At 49.7% G+C, this 25,084-nt stretch overlaps 1 protein-coding gene across 1 annotated transcript in view; it reads right to left on the bottom strand.

Annotated features, from left to right (window-relative positions):
• Window positions 1-25,084, bottom strand: part of bbg (PDZ domain-containing protein big bang) — a 299,541-nt gene that overhangs the window by 85,689 nt on the left and 188,768 nt on the right. Inside the window, exons 3-4 of the mRNA XM_084593387.1 lie at window positions 19,313-19,380; window positions 18,420-18,767 (exon numbers count right to left, since the gene is read on the bottom strand). Of these exons, the coding sequence (XP_084449513.1) occupies window positions 18,420-18,767; window positions 19,313-19,380 (416 nt within the window). The remainder of the gene's footprint in view (window positions 1-18,419; window positions 18,768-19,312; window positions 19,381-25,084) is intronic.

The raw sequence follows: 25,084 nt of genomic DNA, 5'->3' as shown, positions 1-25,084 counted from the left end.
GACGATAGGAAGGAAAAAGAAGAGGCTGAGATTTGGTGCATGGCAGATATTATCCAAGGAGGAAATTATCTGCCGGGCAAACATGGCGAAATGCTAACTTTTTCAGCGCTAGAAGGCCCAGAGGTGTATTTCGCAAAATAAGAAATAATAACACTTTGATAGGTGTAAACAAGGATGCTGACTTGTGGGACAACCCTCTGCGAGAAAAAGATGAAGGCAGAGTAACGGCAGAGTGGTTGCAGTTGTGGTTTGTGGCCCGGGTTCGACGTCCCAATGTGACTCAGGCTATGGTAGACTCCGCAATGCAGGGCTCGGGAAATTTCGGCCACCTGGGGTTCTTTAACGTGCACTGACATTGAACAGCACTAGGGGCGCCTTGCATTTCACCTCCGTCGAAGAGTGGCCGCGGCGGCCGGGACGCGATCCCGCACCCTGAGTGCGTTAAGCAGAAATATTGCACGGTTGCGTACCGTGCATCGGAGAAAAGGGAATTGAGGGGAGTAAGAGAAGGAGACAAAGATGGAAATGCAGCCTGGAAGTCAGAGGTCACTGCGGTAGTGGCTTGAGCACTGTTAAGGATGCCAATCGCTGCGGTCCGAACACAACAGGGCACTACGCCTTTCGTAGCCAAGCATATACGACATTCACAAAGGGTAGACGTTTCACCATGTAGAAAAGGCGGGTTTCCTCAAAGGATGCTAGCCCTGAGACACCGGTACACCTTTCGGTGTGCAAAAAATTATGTGCGAGATTATGTCCAGTCTTTGCATGCGGAAGCGTTGGTGACTCCCACCTGCGCGGTGCGCGTGCGTGCACTTCACTATTTGCTTAATCACCAATCTTCATTTGTGCCCCGCGTTAACCAAGCGGTGCTAGCGTGAATGCATGTTCTAGTGCAGCGTGCCTTACTCGGTATCCAAGGGTACCGGAGGGCTGGATACACATCACTTTCCTCTGAGGAGCCCGAATTGGCAGCGCCTGCCAGCGCGACTTCACACAGCCCGACATCAAAGTATGGCCACGTTATGGTGATTTTTGCTCACTATACGCCGACAACTCCGACATTGGGTTTTCCGAAAAACGAAGTCTTTAACAATATCGCGTTATTACAATAATAAAAAAAGCACTTGTTCATCTTAGCCGAATACTGCTTCGACAGCACTGCTGTACCTCTATGCACTCACCTGAAGGCGAAATTTGACGAAATTACATAATTCTACGGGCACCATCGTGCAATAATTGTGTGCTCGTGCATGGTGCTTCTAGAGACGAATTAACTTAAGTAGAATGCTATCCCTGTCTACGACGACAAGCGGTTACTTTTTGGAGAGATAAACTGTCGCTGTTGGAGCCGCGGCAGTATAGTAGAAGCATTTCCTCTTTGAAGCACTGATGCTTGTGACGGCGCAGTATAAGACGCTATACATTTCCTTTTCGTCCTTTCCGGGTTAGAAGTGACGCTGTCTGGCTAGCCTGCTCAGCCGTTCAGGTTGTGTCTCAGCGCGCTATGCATTCCTCGTACTAATGAGATGCACATAACGCACACATTAACGATAGAAATGTGTTATATAAGCAAGAGGCGCCTCCAACAAATATTTCCCGCACCTGTTGCCCGACGAGTGACCGCTGGACGAGTTTGGAGGAGTGAAAGCAGCGGCGGGCATGAGAAGCGGTGACGTGGAATCCGAGTATACCGGGTCGCATCAATCAAACGCGTCACTCAGCCACCGAGCGGTATGCATGGGCGCGGCGAACGCGCGCGCTCCGCTTCGAGCGCTCGTGGATCGCGAGCCGGTCAGCGAGCGATCCGAGAGCGTGTACCGCTAATGGCTACGTTTTTATACGCAGGCTCGCGCTCAACACTAAGCAGGTAGGTACACGTCAGTTTATACCGCTGCGAACAGAGGTGGTAGCAAGCGTATACACTAACAGAAATATTATTAGAACATACACACCAATATACAGCGACCCCACACGCCTCCAGTGTGCCATAACAGCGGACATATACGCTCTTCGAATGTTTGAGAGCGGTCGTATCGCGAAGTTCGCGCTATGTGCAGAATAAACGCGGTGTAATAATAGTATGTACAATCGACCTCGAACCCAGGAGCTTACCGTACCAGGGATCTCACACGGTGACTGTAAAGATGATTCATTTTTAGGATTTTAGGCTTTCAGGTCCCCAACGCTGCTCAGACTGTGAGACGCACTGGTTCTGCTGCGGACTCTAAATGCGCACATGCGGCAATCCTCGCGCGCGTATACGTACGCATGCGCGTCCACCCTGTGCGTTTAGTGTCGTGAATTCTCATCCGAGAAGAGTGGCGGCGAAAGCGAGTATCGTCCTTGAAGCGCCCAGATCGCATTCGAATTCTTGCTCGGAGTCAACGACGTTTAACCCTTCGCCATTCGCTTCGCAGCGGGGCAGGGCAGGTGGAGGCCGGCTGATCGGTCGCTGACGCTGCACGCGCCGGTGATTGCAATGCGCCCTCACTTCAGCTGCAAAAACGAAAATGAGAAGAAAAATGTTAGACGGCCGTTCGTTCGGCCAAAGTGGCGAGGAAACCGCGCATAAGGCCGAACTTGAAACCGGGACAGCCAGCCGACTGTCTTCTGTTGGTTTGTTGGCGCGGCGCTTGTCTCCTTCTACGCAGCCCGCAGTCGTAGCGAATTTAGTTCAGTTCTACGTTTCTCTTTGACGTAGGCGGCGTGGGAAAACGGCGCCACACAAGCGAGGGCGGTGCGCGCGTTCGCGTTGGGGAACGCGCCGTTCGACTGATGGATCGAGTACACGTGTGAGCGCCCGCGCGCGCGAGAGCGCACACGACATGTAATTGGATTTTGGAACTGCTTACGACCGATTATTTGCTGGTGGGTGCTCAACGTATCCGATACTGCGAAGTAATGAGTGGAAAACATCGAAGCGAGGACGATTAAATAAAATTTTTTTTACAGAACGATTGCAGTCACAAACGTGCATTCATTCTATCTTGCTGTACAGGTTGAATTCGACTCTACGGAGAACCGTCCGCAAGAAATCAAGGACGTTTTCGAAACTGGCATGGATAGGAGAAGGGGAAGCAGAGATGAAGACTAGATAGAACGGTGTTGGGTACTGTTTTCAGGCTTTCGCTTCATGTGTTTACTACGTAGGTATTTTTTAAAGGTACCTGTACTCTCGCCTCTTCTCGATTTTAGCAAAAAGACGCTTGAGGCGTCACTCGGGGACCTTCACGCACCGTCCTCTGTAACTTTTTTTATCGCCCAAAGCAACCCACACAAATGGGTTTTCGCAAACTATACACTGTATGGTCTTCTGGAGAGAGTTCATGGAGCCCAATATTTGACACATAAAGCCGTAAGAGAATGATTTTCTTCTCCGGCGTTGAAGTCAGACAAAATGCCTGCCACTACTATACGCTTTTCGTTTCAAATCAGCGTGAACCAAAGCGACGGTGGTCACCAGGGCGAAACTGCTTGCAAACTTACCTCGCCCTCTCGGCGGCACAGCGCGGGACAGCGCCTGTGGATGACAACGACTGAACACATGTTAGCCGTGTTGAAAGAGCAGCTCGCAGCTGCTCATCGAACTCGGGGTCAAAAACGAGTGACGCAAGTGGCTCACGTGCACGCTTTAACGTCTCGCACGCGTGGCGAATTGCTCCACACTTTGTCATCTTTTTTTCTTGTTTTTGTTCTGCGACATTGCAAACCACAACGACCGCTTACTGTCGAAGACAAACGCCAAAGCCTCACAGAAGGCGTTGCGGCAGAAATAAGCACCACGATACAGTGATGGAAGGCGAGGAGAAAAAGGGGATAAAACACCTACAAAGGCAACAACGAACAAACAAAAAAAGCTATAAACGAAGCTAAGGGACAACAGGTTACGCAGTCGCCGGCGACACAGACCTCTGCGGTTGTTTAAGGCGCTGCTCGGCGTCACAACCGCGTTGCGCAAGACTCTGTGAGAACCGCTCAGCCTCGTCGCAGCAGTCGGAGCGTGTGCGCGTTGTCCGTGCCGAGTTCATGAAGTTCTGTGCAGCTTTTCTTGCAAATGTAACAGTCATCAGGAGTTCTGGACAATTTACCGTCTCAGAAGTTGTTGCGCAAATTCACAGGCGCTGCCTGAATTTCCTCCGAGCACGCTTCAAAAAGCTTAAAACGGATCTAGTTGAAGCAGCAGAGGACATGCTCGTTAACAACGACACCAGTATATCCATTCTACCTGGAGCCACAGCTTTACAGTCTACGCCGTAGAAAAACGCTGCACGCGACCACGCACTGCACCCAACTAGGGACAGGGTACGAGGCTAGCTGTTCGCGCCGCGAGTCATTAATGCAGTCCGACTGGCGGTCACCGCCGTCGCTGCTGCCTCGGTGAAGCGTAATCGACGCGCGCGGCGACTGGCCAAGAACGATCAGCTTCCTTGGTCAACGGTCTGTAGAAGAATGCTCGCCCAGCCAGGGCAAGAACAAAGGCACTGCGGCCACCGCGAGGGTGAGTGGACCCAAAGGCCGCAGACACATCCGCTGTAAACACGTCCCACGACGCGACGACGCTGCGAATCCAGCTGCATGCGAGAGAGAGAGACCGCCGAGGGTTTGTGCTCAGACATCCTTGCATACCAGGCCTTATATCTGTCAACGTGTTCTTCTTCGGAACGGTCGACCCTTGCGTGGTCTGGACGATGGACATTCCGTCACCGCCTCACAACGTCTCCGGCTGGCTGTTGCGTCCGTCCATAATATACGGAGGGGGCAGACGGCTAGCCACAAGGGTGCGACCTTGCAGTCTTTTTCCCATTCAATGCTGCATTGTTGATTAAGATGAGTTGGCGCGCCACATTGCCTGCCCGCTTGGCCGTCCCGACAGGCGCTGGCTTCCGATGTTCCGTGCCACACGAGCGACGCTTGAGTGGAAGCGGCTGACTTCGCTGAGCCGCTGCTGTCCGTTATTTCAGACGCTCGAATCTCGCGCTATGTAATTTCGGCGCAATGAAGTGTTCAAGTGCAAAAGCGCCGCCGCGTTTGTGTACGCTGTCGAGACAACGGAGACCTTGGCGTGCCGCCACCCGTCATGCTCGCCAAGAAATTGGTCCGACTGAGGTCGCGGTAAGCGGGAAGTACTCGTCTGGAACGCAGACTTGCGAATCACACACGCAAAAAATATAAAAAAGAAGAAAAAGAACCAGCCGGTACACTTAATTAGTGATTTATTCAGTTACGGTGAAACGTCTATACCAGCGAGGCAACACTACAAGCAGTTTCGTTTACTTGCGCGCTGTCCATTCCTGAATGATGCGCCTCTGTATAGTCAGGAGGGATATAGTGAGTCAACCACATACACAGCGTACGTTATCTGCGCTCCAAACGGACACAGAACGAGCAATAACAGCTGTAAATCAGGGTGACTCCTTTACCACCCTCGACTGTGCAAAGAGGTTTATATGAATGCTGTGAGCCTCTCCTTTCGACAAACGTGAACGAACTTACGATTCGATAAGCCTACATTTTTTTTTGCTTTTCTCTTGTGGCCGAGCTAAAGGTAATTTCCCGCTCGCAGTCATGTTGCCTTGTGCCGCGAAGAGTGCGATAAGCTTCGATCTACTCTATTTGCATGCCTCCAATTAAAAAAAAAAAAAAAAAAAAAAAACTTTTGCAGACAAGATTGATGTCTACGACAGAAAATCAAAGAGAGCCGCATCCGGATCTATCAAATCTTACTCTCTGCAAATCATCCGACAACATCGTAAAACGACAGTGAAAGGAATGAGGGACTCTGAATACGAGTATATATTTAACCAAACACTGATAAGCTTGGCTCTGTGCCCAGGAGCCGTACGTTCTTGGGACGCAGGTGGCACGCGTATGCGTTTTATACCAAGCGATCTGTTGTATCGCATTTTAGATTAGCGCACTGTGATCTCAAAGCGACTATACCGCCGAATGAGAGAGCCAAGACACATAGCGACTTGAGCTCGAGCACAATAAGGTGGCCGGATGTTCGCGTTATCTCGACAGGTCCGCGATCCTGAACAGCCCATTCGCAGCTGGTCATGCAGCCCGGGCATGTCTTAAAAGGGCAAAGAGCACGGCGGGCCTGATATTCCACGGCGACCGAGCGGGGTTCGATTACCTCTCAGGATTGCGAATCTGAGAAATACGACACTAACATCTGGAACTATCTGTCGCATCCTTCGCGATAGGGGAGCCGTACAGCATTGGCAGGGCCGAATGGGCACGTTAACCTTAGTCTGTCAAGGAGAAATAAGAAGAGCAAGAGGCCGGAGTTGGTGAGTGCTGGTCAGACTTTAAGAGGGAGCCTCCAGTCCTCATCTGCATTCCGGTGCTTCCGTAAGCATTCGGCGCACGTCCAATCCCGGTATCCTTAAGAACCGGGGTGCGCAGCGCCGCCATCTAGCGCAAGCGGGAGACACTTTGGCGCAAGCCGAGAAAGAGTAAAGCAGATAGAACGTCTTAGTTTCCAAAGTACAGCAGGCAGAAGAATGTAGGGGGCAGTCAAGGCGAAAAAGCCCGGACCACGAAAAGCAAGGCACGCACGCAGCCCAGCGTACCAGAATATTCAAGGCTGGCGATGAGCGCCGGAACGACACTCTCGACTCGGGCAGCGCTCTTTATTAGGGTGCGCGAGCCTTTAACACGGAGGTGAGGGAAGATTTGCGCGAGCGGTTTAACAAGCGAGGCCTGGACTGGACTTTAGAAGGACTGGCGTACAAGTCGGGAATGAACAAAAATAAGTGAAGAAAACGGAGAAGAGTGCCGTTTGCTTTCAAGGAAGCGCGCGCCATTGGGGTGACCAATGGGTGCTGGCTCAGGTAACTCCTCCTGCCGCGCATAGGCGTGTACGTAGAGTCAGGGAGCGACGCAGGGCGAGCTGGCTGGGCCCAGGGAAAGCGCGACGCCTTGAAAGGGCGCGCCCGCGCGACACGGAATGGTGGCGGGCCTGTATTACGCTGCTGTACGTGGAGCGAGGTGACCTGTGCGCAAATAAGTATGCGTAACGCCCGTGGTCTTTCAATAGAGGCGAGGCTCTGCTTTTCTTGGTTCTTTTATTTTTCCTTCGCGCGTCTGCGCCCATACGAGCTGGAAAACAAGGTGTCTCGGAGGATGAAGGGAGGACTCAACCCTATCTTTCATTCGAATCACGGTGATGACGAACCTCGAGCTCAGCCTATACGAGCGGCTGCTGAAGTGAATATCCTCGGCACGAACGACGCTGGCGGGGGGTCCTTCGTTAAAATTCACCCTCGAGGGGCGGAGGCGGCCCGACGGCGAATGGAGAACGATAAGAAAGTCGTCAACGCGTCTCTGCACGACTCATACGAAAGCTTCTGCCATGAGTGCGGAATAAAAGAGGCACAGATCGCTCTCGGGAATTCCACACAAGTCTGCGTATGAGTACAGACAAGCAACGTGGTTTGGGAAGCGATAATTCGCGCTCGAAAGAGGCAGGCCCTGGTCTGAATCGATGCGGATTGCCAATTCTAAAACGTTATAATGGGTTGTGTGAACCCTTTTTGGAAAGGGTACGGAACCTCTTGTCTCAAGCCAGTCGGAGGCCTTATCTTTGGGCATTGAGGGGAAAGGTGGAGGAGATTGGGGAGCGAAGGGATTCATCTTTTGCCACGGGTCGCCCTGAGCTGGATGGCATTGTTAAAGGCGTGTCCGGAAGGAATAAGCCAGCGGGGTTGTCAAAGGAGATATACGGGCGTCCGACGAGAGCGCGCGGGACACACACGTGGACAACGCTGCTGTCGCACCGATTCCTTAGCTCTGCGGGGACCCCAATAAATAGGAAACCGCGCCTTTGTGTCGCGTTGTCTTCCACATATTCCGACAACGCCGTCCCACTCAACCGGCTTTGAGGGCCAGCAGGAACCAGCGACGGCGGCCTTTGCTCCACCCACGACCGTCGGCAGCGCCTCTGTGTACCGACGAGGCTGTTCGGCGCGCGGATTAGCGCTTCCCGTAATCCTTATCCTGCCCCCGCCACAGCAGGGCACCGCGCCGCAATCTGACAGCGCGCCGCCAGACCCGGACGCGACGAAGAATGACCAAGGCAGCGCGAGAGACTCGGCGAGAAATGCGTCCATAGCTCAAGCCGCTCCCGAGCGAAGAACAGGCTGTACGAGAAGGAGGCGGCCGCAACGAACGCATGCTCGCACTTCGGGCAGCCTATCTCGGGGAGACGGGCTCGGTCTTTGCAATCTGCATAATAATAGAGGCCCTCTGTCGTTTGCCAGGGGAGAGGAGGACGGCCCGCGACCGGCGGCTCTAGCGAACTTGGTGGTGTGTGAGTTCGATCAGGATCCAGCAGGTGGCTTTTCCCGCATGAACACAGCTGACCCGCGCCCGAGTTGATGCTGCTGCTGACGTCGCCCTTTCTGCTGTTCTACTGGACATGCGCGAGCAGCGCGACCTAATGAGGAGCCTTTTTTGCCCCTGCCAATGGCATTACACGCGCTCCGCCCTCTCGAGAAGGGCGCCTGAGTCGCCGCTTCCGCGCCCTTGAATCGATCTCGAAGCAGCTGCTTTTTCTCGGGCAACGAGAACCCGCGTGTTCGCATTCTTCAGTCGTTTCCTGTCCTGGTTAGCAACGGCAGGCAGATTTTGAAAGACGGCACCGCGGTGCTCTCCTATAGGCTCTACACCTGCCAACTCTTTCTGTGCTTATTAGATGTAGTAGTACTATAGTCGCTTATTTCGAATTACGAACCGCATTAAGAGTACCGCCATGCCTCAGAAGCCTTTCAATCAAGATGTCGCGCATATGCGAATTCTCTTTCATTAAATCCTGTTGTGTTTATCAATTGTCCATTAGATTTAGCAACTGATAAACATGCGACGTTTTTGGACTACAGGTGCATGGCATGTCTAAAGCATGATGTCTACAATTGCATCGTTCACTGATCCTGTTAACCACTGACCCTGCTGCTGTAATAAATATGTGCGTCTTCGCAAAGCTTGGTGCAAAGCTTTTAGCAGTATATGACCATCCAGTTTCTGGACTACAAACTGATTGCATGTCACATATGAAACATCGACTCACAACGCTTTCTCACACCTCCTCAATTCAGTGCAGTCGAATAAGCGGTGAAAACAGGTCGTCTTGGCGCAGCTAACAGAGACGGCCTCTTTGTGAAAGCTCAGTTTCCTAAGCAATGCGATATACGCACACGGCCATCCATTTCTAGCTGTAACATATTTGTCACTGCTGTCAAAGCGACATTGCGTCCCAAGCAGGCGCATATCTAAGCAAAAGCGATACAAGCACATAGGGATCGACCCAGAGGTGCTGCTTCGCATGGCCTGCCATTTAGCTTTACTGCGTGGCCGGGTCGGACGCAATGGCTCTTTGAGAGTAGTGACCGTGCTTTAGATAGAGGTGGACGACACGGTACGTGCACTTTTGATGCGAGAGCGTCAAAGCACTCGTTGAGCGGAAAGCCCGTCGTCGGCGCTGTGAGAGAAGAATCGTGACCGTGCCTCTGACAGGTGGCACGGCCGGGCACTAATTGGTCGGTGGCCTGTGTGACGTCACGAGGCCAAGTGACCTGACCGAGTTGGCAGGAGCTGTGCGGAGAATAAGATCGGAATTAAAGCCGGAACCATTGACTCTCGTATGGCTGTTCGTCTGGCTGGATTAAAGTGGTCTTTACACCTATGTCAGGTGGTCTCCCGCATAACGCTGTAGCTTACGATGCATGCTGGGGAGGAAAACTTAATTTTCTTCTTCTGATGTTTCTGTGATCTTTGGACGCGAGAAAAAAGAAACGCGTTCGATGCCTAAACAAGAATGTCGACGCTCATCAACATTTTGCCGATTAAATCAGGGTACCCGAGCGTGCCAGGAAAAGAGTGGTGCTCGCCCAAACAAGATAAGAAGTTCAGGAAGGCACAGGAGCGCGAAAAAGTGTCTTCCTGAACAGGCATCAACACGCGCAACTACGAGTACTTCTAGGGTAGAAAGTAATTGGAACCGATCCGAATTTTAATCTCGCATTTGTCATCGTAGCTGTCAACACGGTTGCCTCGTTATGGGTGTATACATGCGCTGGACGACGCGCAACGGTTTTTTCCCCCACCAGAGATAACGGGGCGCACACAACGGAAAGTCTGCGCATTCTTTGCTTCCTATTAATTTTGGCAACGTTCCTAATACGACCTTATTTTAAGCTGCGACTCAGTCGCGCGAAAAGCGAGATACCGCGGGCAACGGCATAAGGGGAGCAACGCCGACAAACGTTATCATTACTTCTTTTGTTTTGTTTTGTTTGATGGAAGCTTTCTGAGAGTTAGGAAAGCTTTCCGAGAGTTAGGAATGCGGTCGCTCGTTTTCGCAAGCCTACTAAGCGATTATTTCGGATACAGGGATGTTCGCCATTCTTGGCTGACGTTTCTAATTTTAGACTCTGTTTCGACGCCTTTTATCTCTCTCTCTCTCTCTCTTTTACAGCATTTAAGTGTAAAATTAAGTTCCGTGCAAGTTGTCGGACTTAATTGCCACGAGAATACCTGCCTCGGTGGCCTACCTTTCACTGAAGTTATAGTCTGTAACAAATATCTTTATTGCTGGCACATTGTTATCATGGTAGAAATATGTTCAATTAGGATCTTGGTCTGGGCTAGTTGGCTCACATCTATCACGAAATAAACACAGCACGAAGAAACAGGACACAGGAAGAAGACACATACAAGACGGGACTGGCGCTGACTATATCAACTTGGTAGTCAGCGCCAGTCCCGTCTTGTATGTGTCTTCTACCTGTGTCCTGTTTGTTCGCGCTGTGTTTATTTCGTAATAATAGAAAACTCGCAAAAAAATAATAAACGCAAGAATGATATCACAACTATTTTCTTTTTGCATTTTGAAATGGTGAACACGCTCACAATCCTGCAAGTTTTTCTCCAATTTTCTGCAGCCCTCTATACGCTGTAACTTTTATCTTTATTGTTAGATTTTTTGCTTTGGCAGGCAACAACACAATGCATCCTGAATAACGTTTCTGAAGGTCCTTGGTTGCAAAATCTAAATCACAACAAAGAACATCTATATCCAAAGGTAAAGCACCAACGATCTTCTTCTGACGTGTTTTCTGCTAGCTTGCATTTCTTATACGACTGTTGAAGCACTATATATAAAGACACGCATACACGAAAAAGAAATAACGTACGTGGCGCCAGTCCTGTGGTTGGTTATGCCATTTTGCTTGCTTTGTCTTCAAATAGGAGAACACTAGCTTAAACCAATTTGTTACTCGAACAAATGAGACGCTTGAAAATTAAACTTTCAAAAGCGGGTGGTTCACATCGCCGTATACAGCTCCCCGTGGTACATGTGATATAATGCAAATATTTATGTCAACTCACGGCAGTATACATCGCCACACACACATATGCAATACATACTGTGCATGCGATTGCTGCATATGTTTATATATATTTATTTGGCAAATTATTCTACCCTGTCTATACCTTCATGTACATTGCCATTCAAAATTGTATATATTATCAACACGAACAGCCAAATTTTATTCACTATGTAAATACTGATTTTTGATGTATTTGTTCGTTAAGATGCATGTTATGTGCCCTTTCCTTTTTTCTTAATCCTGTAGATTTTCTGTTTTGCATGTTTGTTGCCGCTCATGTGAATGTCTAATGTGAATGTCTAATTAAACTCTTTCCAAACACTGCTTCTGCCAGCAGCCAACGGCTCTTGTGCGGGACATGCAAATCTCCAGCTATCACCTGGCGTGAGTGGTGCCCGTGTGCCAAAGCGCGTTCTGTATGCTTCCCTGTTAAATGCCATCCGCGAATGCGGCATTAAGGAATGCACGACTGACCTCAATGATGCCATTCATCACTCTCTCAGCCTTGGTGCGAAAAGCACAGCCTTGTACGCGCTTTGTTCTGCAAAGTACGCGCTGCACATTTTACCTTCTGCAAAATAATAAAAATAAACCCACGCTCTCGCTTTTCAAGGCAGGCTGTTCTGTGCTATAATCATTGCTGATGATACAGTTACTTGCGACATATGAAAGATGGTTTATTGACGCCGGCTACAAATAATTAACGGTAATTTGCAAACCTCAACTACGAATCACACGCACTTATTTTGTCCGTGCAGCGCCAGCCCTTTGCACCCTTCGAGCTCTAGATGAGCTGGCAGCGGCTCTTTCTAAGCATTCGGGGGCATGCGTCAGCCAGAAGTAACATTCGCCACGGCTCTAGGGCATTACACGACTATATGTGTCTTATGTATATACGTCAGTAGGCATAGCGCGTTGGTGCGCTTTTGTATTCCTGCAGTGCTCAGCAGCGCTGATAACACAGATTGTCAGCAATTAGAAAACAAAAGTAAAAAAAAAAAAAAAAAGCAGACTTAAGACAGCTCAGAACGAGGAGGAGAAATATGCTTTGCGATGAGTATATATATATCACTCGCCGAAATCTTTACATTACAGTTTGTGAGAAATTCGTGTTATGACGGTGCATATTCGGCGCCGCAAGGAAAGCTAAGAGGGAGCTGTAGGGAGGGGGGGGGGGGGGGGCGTTGAGGAGTACCAGCTTCGCGAAAGCCATACAACTTCATCAGATAGAATATCAGGCATGTGAACACGGGTAGAGAACAAAGTGCTCGGGGTGTAAAGCGGTTCAAGAAGAAAAGAAATATATGCTTCAAGGACGAAAAAAAAAACAACAAACAAACAAAAATAACCTGCTCACCCGCAGCAAGCAAGATCACAAATGACGCGTATTTGACAACAATCGCAGCGGATTAGACCCAAGGACTCGCTCGTTGGATCTAGGCTCTCTGAGCCCGTTTGCGTACGCGGTATAGGACACGCGGATACCACCACCGTATAGTGCGCCCGACGCTCTACTTAACCGGCGGGCACGGTCGGAAGACGAGCTGTTAACCGCGCATGCGCTGGCAGCCCGCGGCGTCAGTGAACGAAGAGAGCGATAAATCCCCTTTAATCGCTGTACCCAGTTCAGGCCTAGTTTGCCCGGAAAACGATCACTACAGCTTCCAGAAGCCGTTTCCACTTTTCTTTTTCATTTAAAATTTTGTTTCTCCTCCGCGAATCCTTCAACTATCTGCACGACCTTGCCAGGCGGCCTCGCGAGTAACGCGGCTTTCCTAAGCTGGAACGACCGCGCACCGGCGACGCGTAAAACTGCAGCAACCGTCGTCGCGGCCCGCGAAGAACCTCGTCGGACAGCTAGTCCTTGATTGCATGCCGGGCCGCGATAAGACGACCGCTCCGGGACCGCATCCAAGACCTCGTAATGCAGCGCGGTCTGATCTCCACAGTAGCCGCAGATAAATGGCGCAGCAGCAAAGAAAAAAAAAAAAAAAAGTAAGTGTCCACTGTAGTGGCATGCAGCGCCATGAATTACATCGCTCTCAGTGAGTTTGAGAAGGCTATGCGAAAAAGACAGTTCCCGGCGAGCACACGGTCGTCGTGTAAAGAAGCCAAGTCGGCTACGGAAGATGTATCTGGTTTCCTAAATCGTTCATGACATCGATATACGCACAAGTCGCCCTCGTGAGAGAGTCTTCGAAACTCTGCACTTCTTTATTTTTAACGCTAAATCAGTACTACTGGCACATGCTGGTCGTTTTAGAAGGCCATAGGAACGGTTAGTGATTCTGTTTTGAAATATGGCCGACAAGCAGCAAATTACCGCTGAGCTAAATCTATTAAGGTACTGACACAGTTAATTCGGACGCTTTTGAAATAGCATTTCAGGTAGCATCAAAATAAATTATGCTGCCCTGAATAAAGACAACAGAAGTTACGCTGTTCTCAGTCACTCCCCTATAGTGGTTCAGAAAGGAGCCCAAAATATAGCCGATTTCCAAGAGTTAAGAGTGGGTCAAGCCGAGGTTGTTGCAATTATACTCTAGCGTCCGTTCATTTATGCCCTTGGTGCCATAAACAGATCAAAAAGTGAGATCAATAGCTGCGCAAATCAACGCGTAAGAGCACGCGCTTATTATCTCTAAGAAAGAAATATGGGTTGCGACGCGCCTGCCAGTTTAATAAATGATCTTTGAGGCCGTATATATGCGCGCGTGAACAATCAGTGCTGCGGGCTGTGCACACCCGGACCCTTAGCGAGATCTCAGGGCACCGGCAATATAGCTTAATTAAAGCGCCCTGCACCTCGCCTGCTGTCATTAGCATGTCATATAGGCCTAAAAGGTGAACCATTCCGAGCGTGTAGTTTATAGTCTGCGTATCAGATGGCCCAGAAAACTTGGCTGGCTGCAGCCATAAGGCACGACGAAGTTGGCGTCGGCGCAGCTCTGCCAGACTTCAGACAACGGTGGCGCCTGACGAATGCCAACGGCAACCAACGAGCGCTGACCAACACCACCTGAAGGGCTAAAACCAAAAAAACAAATCTATATGCTAATGAATATCGATTTGGGAAGAAGACGCAAAAAGGGACTTCCAACGGCGCTGCAGATAAAGGTTTCCCTCTTTATAATATCGAGCAGGTGCTAGACGTATATGATGGGGAAGCCGTTATCTCTCGCTTGGACGTCAAAGTAATTTCTTATAGGATATATCCTGGCTTGAACAAAATGTTGAAAGGTTTTAGTTTCTCAGCATGCACACTTTGAAAATGAAGCGGAGACGAGGACAGTCCTATGGAGTGTAGAAAAGGAGGGCGTGAACAAATTGGGTTTGAAAAAGGACATATTCCTGTACAATTATAACAAGTTTTTATTCGTTGCTTTCTGTCCACGTTTCAGTATCACTTATATATTCACATTTTGGAATTGCAAAGGTTATGACGCTAAAACAGACCAGAATACAAGGTCATCCGTCTCGCCCGCACAGATGCCAGCAGCAATAGTGCATGACAGGGCTGTCAATAAACGTGTTTCAATCAATCGTCGGTGTTACAGGAAACAAAGTGAGTTAAGTTATGACTTAAACCCAGTGCTTTTTCCGTGTCAGCAGAAATTACGAACTGGAGGAATAACGCACTCAGTATAGAGTGTCCGTATTTGCATGACGCGATGTCTGAACTCGGTTCTGTTCATATGATGTTTATGTTTATCGGGTAAAACTAAGCTCATTATTTCCGTTGCATCATATTTACCTTTCTCTCTTCTTTCTTCTTTATAATAATTTTCAGCTTACTCATGCTAACGGGGCCACTGCCTTCAGTGTCGAACCATTGCTCCATTCCCGAAATGGACAAAGTCAGTAGGAGAGAAATACAACCCTCGTTCGAAGTTGCCTGCCTAAATTGTGCGTAAAATTGTTCGAACTGCGTATAGTAGCATTTTAGCGGAACGAATGACGGTTCGTAGCAATGCTATGGAAAGCAATGCACAGTCTTCTTTAGTCCAGCTCAAAACGCGCCCGAACACCGTCCGCGCCTATTGTATATCGAGCTCGAGTGCACGGTGCGATGCAGTCGCCAAGCGCTAGGCTCTATCTAATCTTAGGTTTCGAATTTCAGTTCCTCGTCGCACGGCCTCTCGATTACGGCGAGAGCAAGAAGAATGTCTAGGTACAAAAAAAGAAGAGGGCAGGGGTAGAAAGGAGAGACCCGTGAGGGTTAAAGTGCAGCAGTCGGCACGTGTGCCGATAGACTAAGGCTCTCCACGGTGTGTGACCATTTGGTGGCCTCCATTTCTGGATTCTGAGAACGTATCACCCCCGCTGATATACCGGGCGATTCATATCTGTTTTTGAGAAATGAACACCGCAGAATCTATAGCAGACGTTGGGAAACAACAGCCGGCAGATGATATTTGCACTCGGAAAGCAGCACCGTATGTGCCACCTACGCTGTCCTTGCTGATTACAAAATCCTTAGTTCCTGAATTCGGACGAACACATTTGTGCCATTAGCAAACGTAGACCGTCCCTGCCGCTAAATGGAGGCGCCAGTCCACGTCGGTTGCACAGGTGGGAGGGGTTCTCGAATGTTGCAACGCGCAGACAAGGAAGGGGCATTGAGGAGTCGGCTGACCGGGATCGAAACCCGGTTGCTGCGTACGTATGCGCGGATCATCTATAGTGGTAACCGATACGCCAGAAGAAGCCAGCAAGCTTATTGCTTCAAAACTCGTTTGGGCATTTTTTGTGGAACCAGCTATTCAGAATTTAACACGGGAGCAATGGATAGATAGTAAAACATTTATTTTGGCCGAGGTGAGGGATTAGTGATATTGTTGGCTGCGCCAGATGGCTGCCAGTTGCTTCCTGGGGTGATCTCTACGGCCTATTCGGTGACCCGAGCTTGGATGTCACGGCCCGACTTCCAGAGATGGAGCTGGCAGCAAATCGGCGGGTGGCGGATAAGCCGCGCACCCCCATGTAATGTGGCCTAAAATGGCGCGGACACCACACTCTAAAGAATGAAGATGAAGAGAGTGTGTGAATGAGTGAAAAGGGCTCGGTGCTCTTAGTAGCAAGGAATAAGCCAGGTGAAGACATCAAAATAACTAGTTCAGCGCGGCTCTTGTAACCTTGCATCTAGCTAATGTAGAGCGCAGGCGGGGGCAGCTTTATGCTTCGCAGCTCGAGTTCCGCCGTCCATACATTTCGTCCGCTGATGGGAAAGTCGGTGGCGTTGCTTCACTAGCAAGCAGGAATGTAAGAGGGGACACAGGGAGAGAAGGGTGGAAGTGAAATATAAAAGTTACAAAGACGACCATAATGGAATGTACTAACTATATGCACCTGGGATCGCAGCCATGCCGGCCATACAGTCTCGCCCGAGCAGAGCACGCATTTGGCATTGTCGGCGACGAGGGGAGAAGGAGAAAGAATGGAAGGGCCGCGGCGCTGGCCGTCTCTCGTTCCGACTAATCTCGCTCGCAATCTCTTGCAGGGCGCGTGCCTCGCTCCGTGGGCAGCACGCGCAGGTCGCCGCGAGATTGCATATCGAGCACCTGCTTGAGTCGGTCTCGTGGGAGCCTTGCAACGACCGGAATGCTACTCGCGCTGCTCTCCGCGCACGCAGGGGGGCGCCACATTGTGGGCTGCGAAGCAGCCGTGCGCCAAGAAAAAGAACAAGCCACGCGGAATGAAACTCGCAGCGCGCTGTACGGATATATGTGCACTGGCCGTTCAGTAATGCGAGGCGTAGGCTCCGGACATGCTTTAAAAGGGTCGGCCTGGACTTTTCTTTGCTGTTCGTTTCCTTCACCCGTCGGATGGTAAAGCCATGACCCGTACGACGACGGAGCAGCATTCCTATGTAGATAGATACCGTCCACTCGCTCGAAAGCTAGGCGTTTCTGTGCGGAGTAACCGCGTACTGAAGAGGCGATGCTATTGCCACATAGAATATGCGGGTCAGGTAAAGAATCTTGCAGTTAAAATTCCCTTTGTATTTGGCACGTGATGGCCCTACTTGCCTATTGCCACAAAACTCAACAAGACACAGTTCCAATTGCCGCTCAGTTGATTTCGAATGATTCCCGCTTTCACCACGCAGTGCGAACGTGTCTGCGTGGCCTAAGGTAGCGTGACTGACTTTGAATCTAAAGGTTCATTCCCATGGTTTCATTCCCATTTCAGTAACGGCTCTTTGCGGTATCGCGTGATAACATGGCTTCCGCGTGGAAACCACGCTGGAGAAACAAGCAGCCAGGAGCACGTGTGGAAAAATAAGCTCGACAAGCTTCGCGGTAGCATTGAGCTCCCGTAATATATATGAGCCAAAATAGTATGAGCTCAAGTATGTCGAGGGGTCCATTGGACCCCTTGCAAAAGTCGTTAAGTAGGCTTTGCCACGCTGCTTCTTTCCTCAAACATGGCGTCACTGGCCGCCAGAAAAACGGCGATATAGACCTGATATCGCATCTTGCTTCTACACAGATGCATGTAGTGGTAATAGGGTAATTATACGAATATGTTCTGATCCATAAATCATATGAATTATGGCCATAATACAATATTTCAATACATTGCTGTTCTGCCATTAGTGGGGAATGCAGCATAGAGGTGAAGCCGACTTAACATTTATGAAAGGGGTCTATTTCAAATTAAACGCGCCCTGCGCTACCGTGGTACGCTTCGCTGCCATGCACGTGCGCTATGCGACGTAAGCATCAATAGCGAGGCATATATACTTGTCTTCTAACAATATGCGCTGCGCCACTGTGAACTCGAATTGCATGGCAGAAAAAAAAAAAAAAAAAAAAAAAATAGGCGCACTGGCCTCGCATAAAAGGTCGATTCAATTCCAGACAGTTATGCGCTGGCTTTCTTTGATATGTTATCCAATGACTGGCGACAGACTGTGTTTGGATGAAGTTTCCGAGGACTGGGCAAGAACCCCGCCTCACCTGCCTCAATAGGCCTTTCACGCCTGAAAGAAGGAATGGTCCGAAAGAAAACTTCACTCACCGGAGCCTTCCTCGGGCGTGTCCCTGGGGAGCGGCGACTCAGAAGAGTCCTCCGGTTCGGACCTGTCGCTGTCCAGGTGGCTGCTCTCGGTGAGGAGCTCACTGCTCGCCGAGCCGGTCTCTTCCTCGGGGATGGTGTCCATGTCACTGCCGGCGGCCTCCAGATGCTGCAGCGCAACACAGCAGCCCACCACGGCGCGCTCCTCTTCCGGCGGAGACCGCGGAGGCACTCCGTAATCGCATACCGCGACATCGCCGGAGAGACACTCGTCCGAGCAGGGGCTATCCAGGAGACGGCCTTCCATGACGACGTCTTCCGTAGCGCTCACTACGGCGTCGTCCGTCTCGTCTGCGGATAGAGATGGAACAGCTTTGTTCAGCATCTCTCGTGCCTCACCATTTAGTCCGTGGTGTTGGGTGTACCCTCCGAAGAGAAAGACATGATTACAGAGAGAGAGAGAGAGAGAGAGAGAGAGAGAGTGGGCGTCCCCGTTCACAACTTTTTATTTCATCCTTTTCGAAATATTACCCTTTTTGTTACTTATTTGCAGAAGTAATACAATGCCTAAATGGTTGCTGAAAGAAGTAGAGCGAAAGTGTAAAATTTAAATAAAAGGTGGTGGTTTTTCCCCACCCTGCAACGGCTCAACGATGTCGAAGTCGCGATTTCTGTCCCTGATGCGCGACAAAAGGTTCGTCTTTGCAGTGCAGGACACTGCAATAACGTTTGTCTGTCGGCGGTAGCGGCATTGAAAGAGCTCCGAGCTCATAATGCGGCCCTTCTTGGTAAGTCCTTACAATTTCTGGTGACAACAGAATCTGTTCCATCGGCGCATGACGCGTACTCCAGTGCGCGTATTAACGTCAAACGCGATGACCTGTAACAGCACTCACCTCGGTATTCGCCACAGGAATCCAACATGTCTTCCAATGTGTCGTCACCGCTCGGCAGCTCAGCTGGCCTGCACGGAGAGCAAACGGAAAGGCGGGTATGTTTATCGGACCACAAACACTCGACCGACACGGCCGAAGCCGTTTTCGAGCTTAGCGCTTTGGTGCGACTTAGCCTGCATCACGAGCCGATATTGGACAAGCACTGGCCTAAGTGCGACGCACGTGAGGTTGCCCATACATTCAGCAAGCCCATAATGACACTTTTATAGCCCCTAGTCGCATATTGATATTTCATCTCGAGTAATTGCCACAACGTGTACCTTTCATACTTATATGTACGGGGTTCCTTTCCACTATGTTCCTCAACACTTTCTCACTGCCATATTATGACATGTACACCGTCATGCAGATCACGTGCACGTTTGACTAACGGCAGGGTATAACCGATTCACTTGTTGTACGCAGAAATATTGCAGTGCACCGGCGAGCCTTGGAGCAGGCAATCTATATTCAGCAGCTGCATTCAATCAGAGGGTTATATGAAATTTGTGTTTGTCAGCTTCGGCTGCGTCGAAGAAAAAAGCTACCATTTCGATGCACGCCAACAAAATCTTCGAGTGCCGCTGTAAGGACCAGGACGCGTAGACAATAGGAAAGAGTAAAGCCTCCCAAGACGCGGTGAATGCGGGTCCACTCACGAGGAGCATTCGGAAGCCGTTTTCCTGACAGTTATGATGGGCGCGGCGTGTACGTTGCGAGTGTGTGTGATAGGTGGTTTCACCCGGCGATTTACGTCAGCGGGATATCTCCGTATCTGACAAATTACATGGGCGTTCACCCTCGGAAAGTAATTTTCGCTGCGTGCGCTGGGTAGTTTGTCCGTGCAATGCTCTCATTTGTGTTCATGCAGGCACTCCAGCCTAACCTAACCGCAATGGAAGACCGATGTTATTCTGGCTTCGTGATACTGCAGTGGCACAGCGCGCTCCAATTCAGGGCGCGCACAAACATGCTGTTAGTTGAGGTGGCTATTTTAATGCTCTGGAATGACAGAAATACCGGGGAATAAAAGTTGCCCTTCAACGCCATTTTCGAGGTTAACAGAGCCAGTAGCGCATCTGATTAATAAACCCAGGTAAAGCATTGCGGGGAATAGAAAGGCAGAAGCGAAACATGGAAAGTGAGGGGGGGGAGGGGGGGCTAATCTGCTAATCGAGACAAAGCCTTACTGATTTCGTTGCGTTCCTCGCTCTCTTTCCAGTCTTTTTTGTTGGGTGATTGTTGTGGAATTCAGTTTTTTCTTCAGAAAAAGTATAGTACCAAGTCCGCGAGCTCTTTGCGCGGGGAAAAATACGAGAATATATATCATGTCTGACTAGCCGGGCGTGAGAACAGCCTCGTACGTATTAAGTTAAGCCCTGCAACGCACCGAGAAGAGCGAAGCGTCATCAAGAGCCAAGAAATGGGACAGCATTCGCAGATGGTCGCATATATACAACAAGGATTTCAATGGTCAGGTTGCTCGGCGGACCCGAGTTCAACCCAGACCTCGACGGTCGCAACGGTGGCGCAAAGTCATGTGTTGTGCTATGTTATTTGTTGTGCGAACACCAGGTGGTCTCCTTTAATCCGCAGTCATACACTACAGAATCCTTTGTAGTTCAGGTGTCAACTACAACTTGCAATTTAGGATATTAGATAAGGTTATACTCAGAAAGACGAAAGAAGAGCTGCAGGCGTTAGTTTTTATGGCTCTAAGTACGTTTACGAAACGCTAACTCCATTTGAAAGCCATAACTACCCTGTAAGGAAACCACTCCAAAGAGGAACTAATCATTTGGCCCTTTAAGTGCAGTTTCCTCAGTTTTGGAAGCGGTGTTGATGCACCTTAACTAAGCAGCAGAAAGTTACTGGCCAGTTAGTAAAAGCGTGACCTATGATTTCTACTTGGGAAGAAGTTTTTGAATCGCAAGTAGGCGCGAAAACATCCCCATCTAAGAACACATTTTTGAGTCCACACCGTTCGTAACATAAACGCTCCCACCCGCCAATTATCGCAGGAAATTTAGTGTGCAGGCGTAAACAAGTAGACAAGAATCGAAGCGAACGCCTCGGCCTAAGAACTCAACGTGATCGTCATGGGCGTTGTGGGAAGCCGGCTGTTGGATCGGAACGGCGAAAGGTAGACTGGGTGCATGAAATACCGTCCGGCTGACGACAAATATGTCGCGTAAAACGAGACAAGGATGAACGCTCGACCGACCTGCGAGTGTGTGTGTGTATGTTGTGTATGTATATGTATATATATATATATATATATATATATATATATATATATATATATATATATATATATATATATACACACACGCAAGGTTTCGCTGTAAACACACGTACGTACAAACATCCGGACGACTCTCGCTGGGGGCAAATGCAAACACAGGTTGGCGGGGAAGTGCGGCAACATACTGCGGCTTGTCCTGGACGAGCTAAGTGCATATGCAGCGGACGCCGCGGGAGAGGAAACGAGCGCAATGTTCCGGTCGCGCTCCCGGCGGGGCATCAGTCCTGACCGGGTTTTGCGCGTCTACTGCGGTGTCACATAAAGCACGACGGGAGCAAGCGCGCCTGTTTTTTTTTTTTTTTTTTTTTCTTCCTCTTGCGGGGTTTATTTCCGCTGCCTTTCTTTCCACGACTCATGATTAAGAGGTAGGGAGAAAGAGGACTCATGCAAAGATATGCCGTTCTATGTCGCTGAGCGAACTTTCGCGCGCAGTGTAGTTAAATATCAATGACGAATTATGGACGTCATAGAGAGATGCACCAGAGATAAATGCAGCAAAGCAAACGCGAGCGCAATGAAGGCAACTGGGGTTTGAAGTTCTGCATCCTTCGGATCCTCGGGGCGTTTTACACTGATAAGCGATGGTTCGCGCGATAGATTCATGTGACCCTTCGTTACAGGTACGACTTGCAGTGCATGCAAGAGAAAAAGAGGGCACGACGCGAAAGCGCTAAAAGCTCCCCTCTGCTGGCTCCCCATATTTACAGATCGATCCTCGTTCTCGTATGTAAGTATAATACCTACTCGCTTAATGACTGATCTCTCAATTTGTTCCTCTATTATCCCTCATACAGTCGTGATATAACGCATTATGCGAGCGGCAATCCGACACAGATATAAAGCCCGCCTTAAAGCAAGCAAGCAAGCAAGCAAAAAAAAAAAAAAAAACACATGCGAACATGCGTTTGTGGCCTGTGGGCGTGTCTGACCAAGGATCCAAGAATCCCATGTTCGATCCCCATATCACCCTCCACTTTCAAAGGAGCTGCTAGAGTTATCGGCAGCTCCTGCCAACTATAGGCTAAGTCATGTGGTCTCGTGACGTCACTAGCCTGGCGACCAATTATTGTTCGGCCTTGTCACCAGTCAATTACCACCTGCCAGAAGCACGCTCGCGCTTTTTCGCTCACAACGCCGGTGCCACAGAAATGGACCTTTCGAGTTAAAATAAGGCGACAGAGTCAAGCTGAAAGCACAGTGCGAGGAAAGGGCTGACCATCAAAGTGGCGTGAAACAGCAGAGAAGGAACATTATTTCTAAGCATGCATTCGAAACACCTGCTGCGTGTGAAAATGCGAGGAACTGTCATTCTTGTGCTTTGCGCGAACGACAGCGTTAGCAAGCATATTTTACGAATGCCTCGCGAAATGCCATCGTAGCTAGAATATGCGGCATAACTATACCACGTCGAAAGCTTATAATAAGATTAATACCACGTATGCTTAAATTATTGAGTGTTGTAGATTGATTGACCTCTTGAGGCACTAACTGCATAAATGCGGCAGTAGCCTAAATGGCATTACACTTGAGTTAAGGACAAAGTTCAGCAGCAATGTTATTATTTGCGTGTGCGCGCGAGCGTCATGCCTTTCGCGCCGCGATACACTGACATTTTAACAATGTCTGTGATTAGGCATGTATTGGATGCTCGTCTTTTTATTTAAACGTCCTCTGTATAAACTATTTTTGCCTCTAACTTAGAGGCGGGATATGAAAGCAATGACACAACCTTCAGTCGTATTGTGCCTCAAGAACCGAGACCAGCAAACAGCAGAAACGACATAACAGGGACCTTCAATATTATAACACACTTAGGACTTCTTTAAGCACGCTACAGACTGACCTTATTTACTACACTTCTGACTTAAAGCGCCGTCAACCTGAGCGCTCGAAACAGGCAATGCTTCTCGCTACTTGCGGAGGAGCGGTCGAGAGAGCACTAATAAAAGCGGCCACAACGAAGGAGGCTCTCGGCCGAGCGCGTGTACGAAAGTGATTTCGGGAGGCGCGTGCCGGCTGCAGGCGACGACGCCCTTCGGTATCTGCCAGAGCCGTCGCCGCCCGGGCTGGATCTCTGCGGCGCTTGAGAATCGCGGCACGCGCCCCCGACAGGCTTGGCGCGTGCGCGGGCAGCCCGTCTCGAGTGGCTCCATGAATAAAATGAGCGCCTGACACGGACCACACAGCCGTTCGCCTCTTTGGCGTCCCGCCGCTCGCGCAGCAGCACAGCGTGGGGGCGGCAGCAGCAGCTCTTGGGTCGACTCTCTGCGGTCGAGGTCAAAGGTCGCGCGTCCCAGGAGGAAGAAGGAGAAAAAAAAGTGTATCGTGCCAGCCTAAAGGAATTGCTTCGCTTCATCTTTCGGAAAGACCATGGCTCCGCTAGAGAGGTTAAAAAGGAGATAAAAGGCGCGAGAACGAGTGCGCGTATCTACGGCTTGCGGCGCCAGCGGGGGCGCGACAATCGTAAAGTTCCGGAAGAAACAAAGTACAACTGCATGCTAAGCTGGGCCTCCTTTTAAATGCTCGTCCTTTCCTCCTCCTCCTCTTCCCTGGCACGTGTCAGGCCGTTTGCCGAAGGATTATCCGCTTCGGATGTGATCGTCATTGTTCAGGAACGCTTTTTCTTTTTTATTATTATTATCACAGTTTGGCGCTTTCCAACCGTGTGTCGTGAACGGAGAGCTGAAACGGAAGGGAACAAAAATGAGGTGCATAATATTGGGGTCATCCCCCCCCCCCCCCCCCCCGCCCCGCCCCTCTTCCGTTTTCTTTTTTGCGTAAGATGATGTAAGGCCGCACAGTGAAAGGCGACATGGACAGCTAGAGAGCCATGAAACAAGAGTCGAATATCCCCTTCTCTGGTATTTCGTGCGTGTGGATTATTTTGGTTTTTCGTCACGGAAGTCTTCGCTTCACGAACTATGTACCGAGAAAGCTAAGGGCCAGTCAGGGCAGTGTGCACTGCATGATTGTGTTACTACTTGCCTGTCATCACAGTATAAGAATGGGGTGGGAACTCGATCATGCTCTGAGCGTCACGAGGTAATGTCACGTCGCCCCTACCTTTCGTAGTGCTGCCAACATCTTGTGAAACCGAGTATCAGTGGGCGCTGTAAAAGCTGTGTGAACAACGTTATCCAGCACCACGAAAGACAACAACAATGTAGTCGTTTCCACGCTTCTATGGAATGACAGGGCATGAGGCTTTGCAGCTGCTTCACGATACGCTGTTTTATACTTTCCGTCTCTATATCGATGCCGGCTTCGGCACGATTCCAAGTCGATATTTCCGCGGCCAGCAGCATATAGCAAACGTGATCTTGTGATAAGGCCCTGATTATAAAGGAGGGAAAGTCCTGCGCTTGTCACGTTGCTAATAAGTACGATACAGCTAATTGAAGCCATATCACGTATGTGAACTATAAAGC

The sequence above is a fragment of the Amblyomma maculatum genome, chromosome 2, assembly GCF_055883805.1.
Source record: "Amblyomma maculatum isolate TAMU_Amacu chromosome 2, ASM5588380v1, whole genome shotgun sequence".
Taxonomy (NCBI): domain Eukaryota; kingdom Metazoa; phylum Arthropoda; class Arachnida; order Ixodida; family Ixodidae; genus Amblyomma; species Amblyomma maculatum.
This window is presented reverse-complemented; position numbering and strand designations above follow the sequence as displayed.